The sequence below is a fragment of the Rhodamnia argentea genome, chromosome 7, assembly GCF_020921035.1.
Source record: "Rhodamnia argentea isolate NSW1041297 chromosome 7, ASM2092103v1, whole genome shotgun sequence".
Lineage (NCBI taxonomy): Eukaryota > Viridiplantae > Streptophyta > Magnoliopsida > Myrtales > Myrtaceae > Rhodamnia > Rhodamnia argentea.
In genome coordinates, this window is record NC_063156.1 from 3,405,241 (window position 1) to 3,420,020 (window position 14,780).

Consider the following 14,780-nt stretch of genomic DNA (forward strand, 5'->3'; position numbering starts at 1 on the left):
TTATTTCTTACTATACACATCTTGCTTGATCATGTAATCGATTACTATAAGTCTCAATGCCCATACATAAAAGGAGGAGTATGGAGTAGCTACGCAGACGTTCAGGGCTCCTCTTCTAGTCAGGTCAAAGCTCAGCTCGGAGGCTCGACTTATGATCGCTCGAGAAGCCGCTTCTCGGAGCAACACGTCGTAACTTCACACACATTTCCAATTATTCGATACAAGATCTCACAACATACAAGTACTTATAAACCAACAAGTAAGACTATGGCGAATACGCGTTGCAGATAACAAAAAAGTCAGAATTAGGACAGAATGTTCATTAGCAAACACGACAAGAAGAAACGAAAACATAACCGCACCTCTCTCATTGCTTGAAACTAGAGTAAATTATGTTTAAGATGTCAGAGTATCCACTCTCCAAAGACATTATCGACATGGAAAAATGAGTACCCGAGCAGCCTGTGGCTAGAGAAAAACTGATGTTTCACTTCTGGTTAACAAATGATCATTCCTATAAGGCTATCAAGTAAACCCGGCAATGAAGAAGAAAGACTTGAATTACTTCCTTGCAGAAACAAACAATTCTGAGGCACGTTTGAGATACTGAAACTAGCTGATCAACAAGGCCTAGTAACTTCTGCCCCAGTAGGACCATTTTTTGGCTGGCTTTCCCGACACAAAGCATTTAGTACCTGCATGCATAGTTAGATGCGGATATCATATGAATGACATTGCCATCTTATAACATGGTTGGTACGCAAATGAAATTTGGTGATGAAGGACCGAGTTAGACACACTCAACAATATGGATTGTAATATTACAACACCATGGAGTTTTGCAAGTTCAATTGTAGAGGTGCGTATGAAACAAGCAATTCATAATATAAATACCTTCGGATCTGTTAAATATGTCTTGAATTTTATGTACCCGAACCGGTTTATCACCCGACCCGAAATATTTTTGTGCGGCCCAAAAAAGTGGAGGAAAAATTGAGATTTAGTTCGCCACGCGGAGAATTGGCCCAACATATTCTGCCCCAGGCAATGCGAAGTTGCTCCTTGTATACCACGACCAGTGTCGGGAATGAACACCTGCCACATGATACCAAAAGGAAGTAATGGAGAGAATAATATTTGTATCAAAGCAAACAGCCACTTTGTTCAATAGAAAAGAAGAAAACAGAACAGGCACAAACTTTTTGCCATTTGGTTCTCAGGGTACCTCAACAGTCGTCGTGTAAGAACCACATCAAACTTTTCCAGCTCGCTTTTCTTTCCCTTTATGACCGGGACAGCTAAATATTCTTCATATATACGTCTGTAGAGTTCCAACATATCAAGAACCTGAAGAAAATTATGGACTACTTGTAAGTATTTCGATATGACATCAATTGCTCAGGGTCGCGCTTCTAACTGAAACTTAGTCAGGCACTGTTAGCAAATAATAAGTCACAAATAGAGGGGTCTAAGTCAAAGTTGACAGTGTTCACAATTACTTGTGAAATCTACTCAAGTTTTCAAGGGCCTTCTCATATGTTATTGGTTGTAATTTCACTTCAAATATATCATACACTTTACTAATAAAGAATTGCTCTTTTCCACAGAAATCTATCATAGTGTAGCACCGCAAAACCCCGAAATCAAACAGAGAAAATCAAATATTATCTTCTACACAAATTTTTACGCCAAAATCATATTATGAATCCAACAAATATAGAGAGGCAAACCTCTGCATCTGCCTCTTCTTTTGTTGCAAAAGCAGTATGACCTTCCTGCCAAAGAAACTCGCGACTCCTGCAGATAAAAGATTTATAGTTCACTCAAGAATCATCTTTCCAGTAGTGGACGAACTGTTATATAATGACTTATGCAATCAACTATGCTTGGGGCCAAAAGTAACTCCTGAAGGGGGAGAATTTTCATAGAAAGACTGTCAAACTATTTGGTGAAATAAACATTCCAGCTGACAAAACCAGCAGGATGTGAGAATCCCCAGTACTGTACCGTGTAGCATATACATTCACAAATTGGATTGTTGCAGAGCTTAAGTGATGAAAACTATAAAGCATCTCACTCTTTGACCTAACATCCACAAACATATGATAAAAACAACAAAACAGCCACATTATCCAGATAGAAACCTGATAAATGGAGTAGGATGGCTGAACTCCCATCAGACAACATTGCACCATTGATTGAGTTTCAAAGGTAAATCTCTGTGTCCTCTTATCCATTTTGAATAGTATGGGTGCATGACAGTCTCACTAGTTGGCCGGATCGCAATAGGCACTTCCAAATCAGATTCCCCTGATTTAGTTACCCAAGCAACCTGAAAGAGTCATTTTTATTCAGAAAAATATCGTGAATATTCCAGAAAAGTAACCCACAAGCTATCAATTTATGCCTACATTTTTTCAAGCATATGACAAGAGAGAAGCACATGTTACCTCCGGAGCAAAAACCTCTATGTGGTCCTTCTCCCTTTGTCAAACACCAGGAGAGACAAAAAGAGGGAAATAGCAGTTTTTAATTTTCATTTTCTTGATCTCTGCATCAAAAAATCCCTGCAAATAGAGCATTGCTATCAAATTATTTTCTTCGCCAAGTGAAGATAGCTTTGTGCCAATGGGATCAAGGTTAATGCATGGGAATATTTAGAGGAAAGAGAAAATAAATTATGACATAGATACTCAAAAATCAATATCACATAATTTAAGAAGAAAATATAGGTGAGAACAAAAGAAGGCGCTAATGTGAAACACACTCTTAAACTAAACCTGGAGATATAGCCAGAGAAATTGTGACTAATGAAAGAGAAGGACAGAGGAAAAAGAGTATGAATTAGCGAATTCAATAAAGAAAAAAAAACCTTTTTGACTCAGTTACAAGGAAACATGCTCAATACTCACTTGCATGATCTCCCAAATAGCCATTGCCCAAGGCCTCAAGATATAACAGCCAGATATATCATAGTATTCAATCATCTCGCCACTCACAACAACCTGCATTGTGTGAAGGAGCATAACCGATTAAAATGTCCAACCAAATATATCACTCCACATACTGCTGAGTGGCCCCAACCTGGTAAAATCAGATTTAATGTTTCTGAGGTCCCTACCAATATGCATGCAAGTTGTCAAAAAAATTTCATTTTCTGATATACCAAGAATTATGAATAGCAGATCACACTCCACTTCACACTCTGCAAACGCAATAATATCACAAGAACCCTTTTTTCCCTTAAACGGCACATGAAGAAGATCACAAATTTTGCATGAGTTCAATCTTTCTATCAAGATTCTTTAAGTAGATTATTTCCTTCGATTTGCAACCGACTACTCCATAGAAATGCTGGATATTTACAAAGTGATCGACACCACGTAGCCCCAAAGAAGGCAGTCAAAACATACCTCCAAATACCACTCTCCAAAGTTCTCATCCTTCTTGTTGGAGAGACCTAAACCAGTCTCCTTCTTCACCTCCTTCTTTTTCCCCCCTGTATATCACTAACACAGATCAGACACATCTTCACACCGAGCATTATCTCACAATATAATAGCACAAAACACCACTGCAATAACGTATGAGATCACTGACCGGCACCTGCATTTGCATTGGACTTCTTCGTTTCACCACCAGCCATACTCTGACCTGATCATTAGCCAATTCCCACAGAAAATGCAAAAGGGTTACCAAATTTACGCTAAAAATTGCTTCTTCACGACCAGAATCGACCGTCTCATGCATATATATCACAATTCTACTGAACTGTGCAAGGGAATTGAAGGTGCAAGAAAATTGAATCGACCCATTAATACATGGAAAAATTATTCATGCTGAGAGAGAGAGAGAGAGAGAGAGAGAGAGAGAGAGAGGAGGGTTCTTACTGGATAGTGTCTTGACAGGCCCGTCAATCGTTTCACAATCGAAGTGAAGGTGGTAAGATCACAGCCAAGCGAAGAAGTTGGCAGTTAAAAATAGGAGCTTGCTAAAACCCTAAATCAGAGGCTTCAAGTTCGTGAATCGTCAAAGATTTGGACAGGGCAGGGTTGACCAGCCAATCCCAACCAAAATGAAAATTAAAACTGGCCTATCTTTTCCTCTCTTTTTTTTGGTTATCTTTTCCTTCTTCGGTTTCTTAAAAAGTCTGCAAATTTCTTCTTCATTCTTCAATATTCCAAAATAAGCGTTTGGTGGTACCATAAGAAATTTACTTTAAGAGTTTTTCTTCTAGGTTACCACCAAGCCTACTGTTTGTTCATGGGCATGAAAGAAGATTCTTGACCTCCGCTCGGATTTTCACTTACAATTTCGATGGCGGATTGGGGATGGGTGCTCCACCTCGTTCTGGTTTGATCATTGGCACGACAGGGGTCCGCTGTACAAGTTCTTTTCCAATGCAGATATATATCAATCGGGCATCCCAAGGAAGGCCTCGGTTATGGACTTTGTGTCTTCGATGTAGCAACCTTCTTATGCGTTAACCACCTTCACTTCCCGGCCCGAGGATGCTCCAGTACTCACCACGGGACGAGTCGATCGATTCTCATGGGTGAATCATCACTCGGGCTCTTTCTCTATATCCTCGGCGTGGGAGGCCATCGGACACAAAGGGAATGTTGCCCCATGGTCTTCGTTCATATGGGATAGATGCATTATTCCGAGGCATGGTTTCCTCCTTTGGCTAGCCACCCTTAATCGACTACCGACCCGGGTATTTTTGTTAAATTACCGTAGAATTACGGAAGTTGTTTGCGGCTTTTGTCAATGTAGACCCGACTCGATCGATCATTTATTTTTCGCATGTAAAGCTACGGCCACCCTTGTCTTGGCCTGGGTTGAGAGATGCAATCTGATATGGCGTAACGCGAATTGGCAGGCCAATCTTGAATGGGTCATTCACAATACTAGGGGACAGCTTTTTCATCAACGGGTTGCTCGGTTATCCTTTGCGGCTACATGTTATATTATCCGGACAGAACGCAATCATATTCTATTCGGAGATCACACTTTCTATGGGCCCGCACTTTTGAAACATCTTGAGAGGGTCGTCCGAGACAAAGCCCTCACTTTTGATCATGTTGAGGATACCCCTCGTAATAGGCGGATGCAAATTAGTTGGGGGATCTCGTCGTCTATCTTTCACTAGGGAGTTCTTGCCCTTATTTGTGGCGTTTCTTCCCTGCGGGGTTGTATTTTAGCCGTTTATTACTATAGGCTGTGTATATGTGCTTCGGCCTTTCGCTTTGCTTTTGTTTAGCTGTAACACCTTTGCACCCACTATGAAACTTCCAAGTGTTGTAACGGGTACGAGGTTTTTGTGTTCGGCTACCCCTTTGTAAGTAGCGTTGTGAAAAGTTAATATATTTTTTACCTTACCAAAAAAAAAAAAGGAAATTTTTCTTGAGAACATTAATTTACAAAACTATTTTTGTCCTTAAAATAGGTTATTATTATCATTTTGCAAACACGTCCTCGAAAAATAAAAGATGAGAACATAATTCTTTTCGATACGTTATTAAATATATAACGAAATCGAATGAACGGCGACTAGTTAGCGCGGGGGCGTGACCAAGTACAAAAGAGAAGTATCCTTCGACTTCTCTCGTGTCAAATGCTTCATTTCCATTACCAGATGTTTTTCTAGGACCACGGGACCTTCCATATCCAGTGCCGTTCATTAGCATCTCCGAATTCTTCGTTCACTGTAAAAGCCAGTGGTAGCCTGACTTTCGCTGAATGGGTGTACCATCTGATGTTACCATGCCAAATGAGGGTGGTTGTCTTCCGGTGTTGTCGCCGTACAAAGAGGCACATCTGCCTTCTTACATTATGATTCATAGCTCCAACAAATGCTTACCAACAGACAAGCATAATTTGCATATGCCTTACCAATCTCTAGACCTTATAAATGGATGGGTCGAGTTGGATCGGCAACCTCATAGCCGTTAAAACTTTTCAATCTCCTACATGACATCATAAAACCTGAAAAGCATTGTAGTGCAACATTAGTTAAAGGACCAAATGAACAAATTTTTATTGCCCATGGGCTTCATAGAACTGTCATCTGTGAATTCGAATGGATAGACAACTTCAGCTACACATTCACCAACCAAAAAAAAAAATCAAATGTTTAGGGCAAAAATTTGTAAGGTCGGAAATGGTACTGCCAATCGATATACCCAACACTATCCCCCAGTGTTCTCGTATCCCCTGAAACTTTGCCAGGGAAAACCGAAAGTAAACAAGAAGAAACAGAAGTGGCCGAAAAACAATTAGGAACAGAAGATGGTCTCCTTTTGGCAATATGACGGTGCGAATCCAAGCATTTGAATTTGGAAATAACTTAGCCACAAAAAATCCACAGGACTGCATCAGCTGGCTTCGGGAGGAACCACCCTTAAGCTTCTCATCCACTCGCAGAAGCTAGGATCATCGAAGTGAAGGAAACTGCTTTTAAGCTTTGTCCTCTGTTCTGCCGTCAAACTTCGAAGTTGTTGGAATCTTGCTTCCTGCGAATCAAAATCAAATTGCATATTCAATCCACACTCTTAATCCTTGAACTTAGTATATCAAGCCTCACCTTAAAAACATGAAACAACATTTGGATGTACAGATAAGTGAGAGTAAATTTATGAATTTCCCATCAACAATAAAAAAACACAAAGGGAACGAATAAATAGTACGATGCGATGCTAGTTTTTACCACTTACCTGTTCATAAGGAGGATCCTTGTGTGCCGGAATCAAACGGGAAACAAAATACCGGGCCTGAGAGCTTCCCTCCTGTTGAACAAGAAACCAATAGCATTTTTATCACGTGAATAACGTACGGCGAATTAAACAAACGAGTGTGAAGGAGGAAAAACCTTAAATGCCAGTATTCTAGGAGCTGGAAATCGTGATTCTGTGATTTCTTCAGCCAATGTTCGGCAAGCAGCTAAAGTCGCTGCACTTTTCCCTTCGTCAGCAGCAAGTTCAGCACCCTTTATCAATAGATGGGAAAATTGTTAGCAAGCGGATTAGAAAAGAAAGGCTACAAGAGTGACAAAAAAATAGCGGGTAGCAATGCCCTATGCACAGAACTTATATTCAACAGTAAATTCAGGAATGTGCAGCAACTCCAACTGGGTTAGATACTAAGATCTAACCTTACATTTTTCTGTCATTTGTCAAGGTGTATACCGCATAATTACGGGTCTAACTGTTGCGTGAAGAAGGTTATATGTGCATGAAGGTGTCACAGGCATGTCCTTGCACAAGTGCTGTGGTGGAAAGACTAAAGGATTTCATAATTACGCATCAAACTCAAGCGATGAATAGGCTGGAGAAGCAGGCATAAACCCACTCAATACAAACAGATAAAGACTGTCTAGTGGTAGCATGAGGCTCTGGAAAAAGACACACGCAGACAGAGACACAATCCCACCCATGAAGACAAAGGATATGAAAAAATCCAGCAAGCAGCAAGAGAAGTTTCTCTGATAGTATTAAGAAAGAGCAAATTATTCCCAAGGACTACCCACTAGCAGCCTCAGATCCGACAAGCAACCAACAGAAAATGGCACCATCAAGTATGATAAATTAAGTGAAAGGTTGACATAGCTGACCATCCAAATGAAGACATCCGTGCCATGGTCCAGAACTACAGCCGTATCAGATTGCATTGCCAGGTCATAAGCCGGAAGTTCTTCAAAAGTGCCCCCATCTCGGTGCATAAGACATCGAGGAGCTACCATGCGAAGTGAGAGATCAAAAGATGCATTTAGAAACAAGTTCCTCAAGACAGACCTCTCATCTTCATGGCCAACTATGCTACCCAACAGAGGACCCCTTTTAAGATGAAACAGAAACTCCGGCAACGAAGAGAGCTCCTTTGGAAGCCGACAAAGCTTTGACTTTGGTATTTGGGACCCGAATTTCAGAGCGATATCCTTAATTCTTTCATCTATTGTTGCTCGCATGTCAATTGCATCTGAATGATTTTTCGCCCGCAATAGAGTTCGCTTGGCAATAAGAACTGCTGCCACTTCATCTTGGACACTCTCAAGATATGCTGAAACACTATCAACAGTGGGTAGTCTAACTGTAATCACCCTAGAGATATCGGCTTGATACACATTTGAATATTGTATTGCAAACTGAAAAAATACGTGATCACTTTTGATGTCGTTCTTTGTTTCCATGGAGATTGAGAAACTCTGGGTTTCTTCAACACTTAACATTTGGATCGATAGAGCAGCATCATTTTTAAAGCTTTCATGAGTGTCTACATGGGCCTCTTCACCGGGACCTACAACCTGAGAAATGAGAATATCATCTGAACAACGAATCTCCAGCAACCCGTGAGACCCAGCAGCTCTCGTAGCTGCTCTCTGCAAGTTCACACCAAATGCCTCCCCAAAGTCGTCATGAAGGATCAAGACACCACCAGAAGCTTTTGCTAGAGGCTGCAAGATAGGAACTCTCACAGGGCATGTTCCAGCACATAGAATATCAACCACTGTATTATTTCGATGAGCTTCACGACCCAGGTGTTCCATCCATTTTGTTGCTGTCTTTTCCATGTGGGCATAGTTAGGATGAGTGAAAGAATGTGGGATTGACCCAGGCCCGTAAGTACAAGGACCACCAGCACATACAATGATTCTGCCATTCCCTCCTGACCTTTTAACTATTCCCCGAGACATTTCTGCTGATGGCCCTTGAACTAGAGCAAGAGCAACTTCAAGCGCAGTACCGAGGCATCTGTCTCTAGAAACCTCGGGAACGTCCAACTTGTATGGCCTGAATGATGAAAACATTGAATGTGCCACAGGTAGTGAAGCATGCATTGGCGATAGGTATATCCCAGTCCCATATATTAGTGCTTTCAGGGATTCTTGAGTCGGCGATTTGTCACCAGGTAGCACATCAGCCGATGCAACCGACTCCTCTGAAAAGTCGTAGACTGAGACAGTGCGACCATAGAGTATAATTCCAATCCTTGTTGTGGCGGGAAGTGAATCAACGAAGGCATGTAATGAACTTTGTAAATGCTGGAGGTGCGGCTCATCTAGACACTCATCTATTACAAGCACAATGGGTGCAGACATTCGTGAATCTGACACTGGAATAAAACCGGGTCTTCTATTCCCTGTTTGCACATAATCAACCATTGGAGATGAAAGCTCCGGAAAATTCCTAAGTTCTTCCTTACTAGAAGCAATGTACTCTCCTTCACTAGCATTCAGCTTCCGACAAATAACACACTGCCACTGACCAGAGCCAATCAATAGGTTGCAATAAAAATTGGCATAAGCTCCACAGTTCTCGCAACGATGCGGGTCTCGTTGTAGTACTTGAGGGCCTGTTGATATCTCTCGTCCGGGAGAAACCAATGCGCCAAATGCCAAACTGGGCACATTAGCTTGTCTCTTCTGTTTCAATACCTAAACCAATAGCCAACAGAAGAAAAAAAAAGTGAGTGAGCAAATTGACTCTTCTGTATAGAATGAATGTGTTCAGAAACAAACTAATTATATGACCTAAATTTAACAGAAATAGTGACGTCTTTTATGACAAAATTTGCTCGTAGAAAGATCAAATGAATGACTAAAAAATTCAACTTTTAGCCAGAGAAAAGAGAACAGGTACCTTCTGAGCCGAAAACAATACATATGGTGCTTTCCCAGTAGATGTCAAGTCCTCTGCAGAATCAGAAACTTGGTGCTGCAAATCACCTGATCCATTTGAAAAGTGAGGAGGGGAAGAAGCTGGCAATGAGGACCCAGAAGAGAATGCAACAGGCTGTGGGGTTGCAGGAGAGCTTCGGAAAGGCACTGCGGCTGGCCTGACAGGCGAAGTAAAGACTGGAGGGCCTGGAGGTGTGCTCATATGAGGGGTCGGACTGCCAGAGTGAACTCCATTTGGTGGTGATTGCAAATTGGGGCTCCTGATTGAAGGAGAAGCGAGGTGTTCTTGCTGCGATTGCAAAGGAGGAAATCTAGGAGCTGCAGGAATCAACGGAGGAGGATGGATTGGACTTCTATCGGTATAAGAGGTTGACATTCCAGGATTTGATGGAGTCATGGTGATGGAGTATCCGGTTGAAGGTGGTCGTTGGTTAGCCATTGTAAGCGGAAGTTATCCTTATTGAAAACAACTTTCTCAAGATCTTCAAAGTATCTACACTAATACTTGAGGTGAACACACATGCCAGAATCCAAAGCTAAAACCATGACTCTTGACCATAAATAACCAAAATCCCCTTCAGAAGCATATGATGCAAATTGAGGATCTTGTTTTCTTGCGGAAATTTTGATGAGCTGAGCCTGTACAGTTGCAATCAAGAGAAGGTATTCATATGCAGCAATTAAATCATATCTAATACGTCAAAAGATTTCCCACCGTGAATAATCTCACTGAAGCTCATGAATAACCAAAACCCCCACTCAGAACTTCCGCCAGAGAACAGCAAAAACACAGAAAAAGAATGGATTTTGATCAAAACCCAGTTCAAGATACTAGCTGCACAGTCAAGAAGTCATTCATAAACTCAAGAAACACTAGATACCCGCGACCCCACATTACAATTCACCTCCTATCGAATCCCCATTCAAGAAACACTAGATACCCACGTCCCACATTATTATATAGATGCTCAATTTCAAAATTCCTAAAGAAGTCGGCACTACTTAAACAGAAGGATCTCTAGGGTTCGCGCAGAATTCCCGATCGCAAGCGGATCGAATGAGTCGAAAGGCGGGGAAAGTTCGAGCGTACCTGAGAAGGACGTGCGAATCCAATCCAGGCATAGAGCAACCTCAAACGAGAGCATCAGAAGGCCAATTGATCTTTGCTTGATCTTCGGTTTCCACTTCTGGTTTGACCCTTCGGGATTGACCTCTCTCTGACTTGGGAGGAGCCACTTCTCTCGCTCGCGCGCTCTCCGTTGGGCGTGCGCGTGTGCGGGGAATAATTAACCTCGTTCATCGAACTCAAAACATGGCCAAGCTTAAAGCTTGAGCCTTGAAGCGGAAAGTGCACCCCATGGAAACAAACGGTGAACCGAAGCGCAAACGAGGCCAAAAAGAAAAAAGAAAATTGTCATTGCTTGTGACGTCAGCCGGTCGAAGCTGCCTCGCTGGCAAGTGCTTCTGGATTCTGATTGGGCGTTGGTGATGCGCTGGCGATCTTGTGACGTGGATCGTCCAAAGCGAGGCCCACAAAGCATGATCGCCCGGCACCCTTTCAATTACTCACATTTTTGTTTCCAATCCATAGTATATAATGTGAAATCAGAAAAATGTCACGTTTGTTTGCGTGAATATGGTATGACTATGATATAATCATTTATTCATATTATACATAGAATGATATGTTTACGGTCGTTAATTACTAATGTAAAGGTATGAAAAACAATTGATGCATTTTTACCGGAGCATGATAGGAGATTGTTTTATGTCCGATTCGTTCCGTAAGTTTAGCAAACCTCGAAAAACGGGAATTCCATTGGAAATTACACATTATATGTATAACTAATAATATTTTACCGAAAAATCTATGAATTTTATATTCTATTTTATGATGTATTGTCCTGACAAAAAATCCAAATGACCGGACATAGCTCGAGATGAAGGTCGATATGTAAATGTTATTAGTTGCTTATAAAAGTTGGAAACTCTGAATATTATCGATAGGTTTTAGCAACATCATTGGTAAGACTCTAAATTACATTACAATAGGTTTTCATAATTTTTAAATTTGGAATTTGTCAGTGCTCATGGCCCTAGTCCCATAAATTAGATTGGCAATCATCCAAATTTATTTATGGATTATTTAATTGGTTCTACCCTTAACGTGCGCTTATTTCGAAATAAAATGAATGGTTTCGGAAATATCTTTCCCAAAGATAATCAATTGTATCACTTATAAAAACAATTCAACACAAAATATTTTCATCATTTACGAAAATATTTAGACATAAATTATAAGTATGTGCCTATATTATTGTCTTTTTTTTGTCAAGCTATATTATTGGCTTTAATCGGCGGTAATTTAATTTCTAGAAGGGTTAATATGACGAAAAACTTTAAACTAATACATTTGTGACAAATTTACTCCAAACTAGTTTTTTGACCACATAAAACTCCAAACCGGTACATATGTAATAAATTTTCTCAAAACTAATTTTTTGACCACCAAAAACCTTAAACTTATATATCTGTGATAAATTTACCCTAAATTGATACACTTGTGACAAATTTATTCTCCGTTAGTGTTACTTAAATTTTACCATCAAATTGCTGAATTAGATGATACGTGATAGTTGACGAGGTGTACCCACTTATGATTTTTATCATTTATTTGTCACATGTGTTTCAATTTGAGAATTTTCGTGATATAAACTCAATTTAACAAAAATTAACGGAATATAAATTTATTACAAATGTACTAATTTAGGATTTTTGGTGGTCAAAAAATAGTTTGAAGTAAATTTGTCATAGGTGTATACTTTGAGATTTTACATGGTTAAAAAAATAATTTGTGGTAAATTTGTCACGGGTATATCAATTTGAGGTTTTCCGTGATCAAAAAAATTATTTAGAGTAAATAGTAAATTTATTATAGGGTGTTTTTCGTGGTTTAACCCTTTCCAAAAATATGCTGCCAGTATATAAAAAAAAATTACTGACTACAGGAGGCAATTTTAGCACGTCTTGTCTATTTAAATAGATTTCAACTGGTATCTTGGTAGTGGCTGCCCTTGAATTTCTACTTGGATCACTAGAAAATTCAGTAATTATCATGTAAAAGTTCATAATGAATGATCAGTACTTTTCTCATTCATGCTTGATCAGTACTTTTTCTTCCGACCAAAAAAAAAAACATGAATCATACTTTTGACCGAAAAAAAAAAAGCATGAATAGTACTAGTAAGAACAATGAGCTACTGACCAGCGACCACAACATGTTACCTTTCCACTTTAAACTTATTAACCACTTGCAAATTTGATCATGAATTGTGTTCATGCGAAAAATCGACATTTGAAAGACAAAACAAAGCCATCTTGTTACTAGATTTTTATTTTTTTTTCCGTCGAATGTTACTAGATATTTGAATTGTTAAACGATTTGAAAGAAATTATGGGCAAGAAATACGAAACTTACAATTATTAAAGTGTGGGGAAAGATGTAAACATTTTAAGATTTCGATTTTTTTTTTAGCAAAATTATTATTGGATAGAAAATATTCAAATTTTGTTGCATGAACATGTGAGAAATTATCAGGGTGAACGTCCCATGGATTAGCCCAAATTGGCCGATCCTGGTTTGGTTCTCAGGGGGGATTAGGCCAATCCCTGATCCTGGGGCTGCAAACCTGTACTGTGTGGGTTAGGGGTTGTCAGCGGTTTGGTTCGGTTCGGTTTTTCAGAAAAACTGAATCGAACCGAACTGTTAGGATAAATAGCTAAGCCGAACCGAATTGCAAACCGAACTAAATATGAACCGAACCGAAAATCCAGTTCGGTTTGGTTCTGTTTTTCTGTTTTTCTTTCTATTTTTTCTTGCTTTTTTTTTTTCCTTTTTTGTTCAGATCTGGCATTGCTACTGTTGCATCTGCTAAATGCACTTTGAAAAGCCCTTTGTCGCTCCCAATTTTAATTCATCTTCACATATCCCAAAGTAAGATCGTGATTTCTTCAATCTCCCACCGATTGATCAATCATCCATGAGCCAGAGCCATCTCTACTTCGTTCGAATAGCAGTTCTATTTTGGCGTCCTTCTTTATTCCCTCTCGAGCTCTCCTCATGTGAAATCTCAGTTTTACTTCTCATTGTTTTTTCTTCTTTTGGTTCTCTCTTCTCAACTCCTTTTCCTTTTTTTTTCCTCTTAAGCAGATCCCATGACCACCTCCCCTGCTCACCCTGCTCCCTCCTTTTCCCTCGACTATTTTTGCTCTGTCTAGGTTGGACGAAGGATAGACTGAAAAATGAGGCCCCACCTTTTGTGGGCTCTCTGTTCTCCATGAAAGCAGACCTGTCGAGCTCTCTCATTGCTCAGAAGAAGAAGAAGGGCACTCCTTCGCTCTCTGTCTCTCACTAGCTCTCCCTGTTTCTGTTTTTTTTTTTTGTCTTTTTTGTTTCTTTCCCCAAGCTTTTTTGACCTCCCTCTGTCCGATTTCTTGAACTTTTGCCAGCCAACCTTGTTCTTTTCCCCCCGCCCCAGTAGATTCCTTTTAGTCTTATCTCCAACCATCTCAGCTTCAACGAGGTGCTGCGACCCCTCGCCCACGGCCGGCGAGGGTCGCCGGCCATCGGACCTCATCTAGTTTGGTCGGCGGCCCCTGGCCCTTTGCACCAAAATAGGGCAAAAAAAAAAAAAATGGAAAAGTAAAAAAAATTATTATTTTTTTCCAAATGGCTAATATTAAGTAGAAAAAAGATGTTTCGGTTCGCAGTTCGGTTAACCGAATCAAACCGAAATAACCCGAACTGAAAAATAAAGAATGGTTATTTTTCATTATGCGAACCGAAAACCGAACCGAACCGAAATGTGCAAAATTTTCGGTTCGGTATTTCGGTTTGGCTTTGACACCCCTAGTGTGGGCTGGTTTTTGGTCCTGTTGCAAATATATATATATATATATATATATATATATATATATATATATTAAAATTCTAGGTATATAACTTAAAGTTCCAACCCCTCCTCTCATTTTCTTTCGCCATTTTCCTGTTGCTTTCTCAAAGTCTCACTCTCACTCTCACTCTCTCCCTCAATCTCTTATTCTT

The 14,780-nt window shown here is 40.1% G+C and overlaps 2 protein-coding genes across 2 annotated transcripts; both read right to left on the reverse strand.

Moving 5' to 3' along the window:
- LOC115756244 (proline--tRNA ligase, cytoplasmic) lies at positions 1 to 4,056 on the reverse strand. Its single transcript, XM_030695945.2, is given in 11 exon segments — positions 1 to 193; positions 1,031 to 1,095; positions 1,226 to 1,251; positions 1,254 to 1,347; positions 1,731 to 1,797; positions 2,145 to 2,332; positions 2,451 to 2,567; positions 2,913 to 3,005; positions 3,414 to 3,499; positions 3,601 to 3,654; positions 3,891 to 4,056. Coding segments are annotated over 10 exon segments (975 nt in total). The 5' UTR covers positions 3,647 to 3,654; positions 3,891 to 4,056.
- A 1,959-nt stretch (positions 4,057 to 6,015) lies between these two features.
- On the reverse strand, positions 6,016 to 11,042 carry LOC115756261 (protein transport protein SEC23). Its single transcript, XM_030695962.2, has 6 exons — positions 10,767 to 11,042; positions 9,639 to 10,315; positions 7,613 to 9,433; positions 6,872 to 6,988; positions 6,717 to 6,788; positions 6,016 to 6,515 (listed from the first exon to the last, which is right to left on the reverse strand). The coding sequence occupies exons 2-6, from the start codon at positions 10,113 to 10,115 to the stop codon at positions 6,378 to 6,380; spliced, it is 2,625 nt and encodes an 874-aa protein (XP_030551822.1). The 5' UTR covers positions 10,116 to 10,315; positions 10,767 to 11,042; the 3' UTR covers positions 6,016 to 6,377.
- Between the last annotated feature and the right edge of the window lie 3,738 nt (positions 11,043 to 14,780).

Bases quoted from the DNA above. Each gene is read 5' to 3' on its own strand.
- LOC115756261 (XM_030695962.2), bottom strand. From the start codon at position 10,115: ATGGCTAACCAACGACCACCTTCAACCGGATACTCCATCACCATGACT. The intron at 9,434-9,638 runs GTACCTGTTCTC...CTATTGGTTTAG, and splicing joins TATTGTTTTCGGCTCAGAAG to GTATTGAAACAGAAGAGACA. The intron at 6,989-7,612 runs GTCAGCTATGTC...CTATTGATAAAG, and splicing joins CGGATGTCTTCATTTGGATG to GGTGCTGAACTTGCTGCTGA.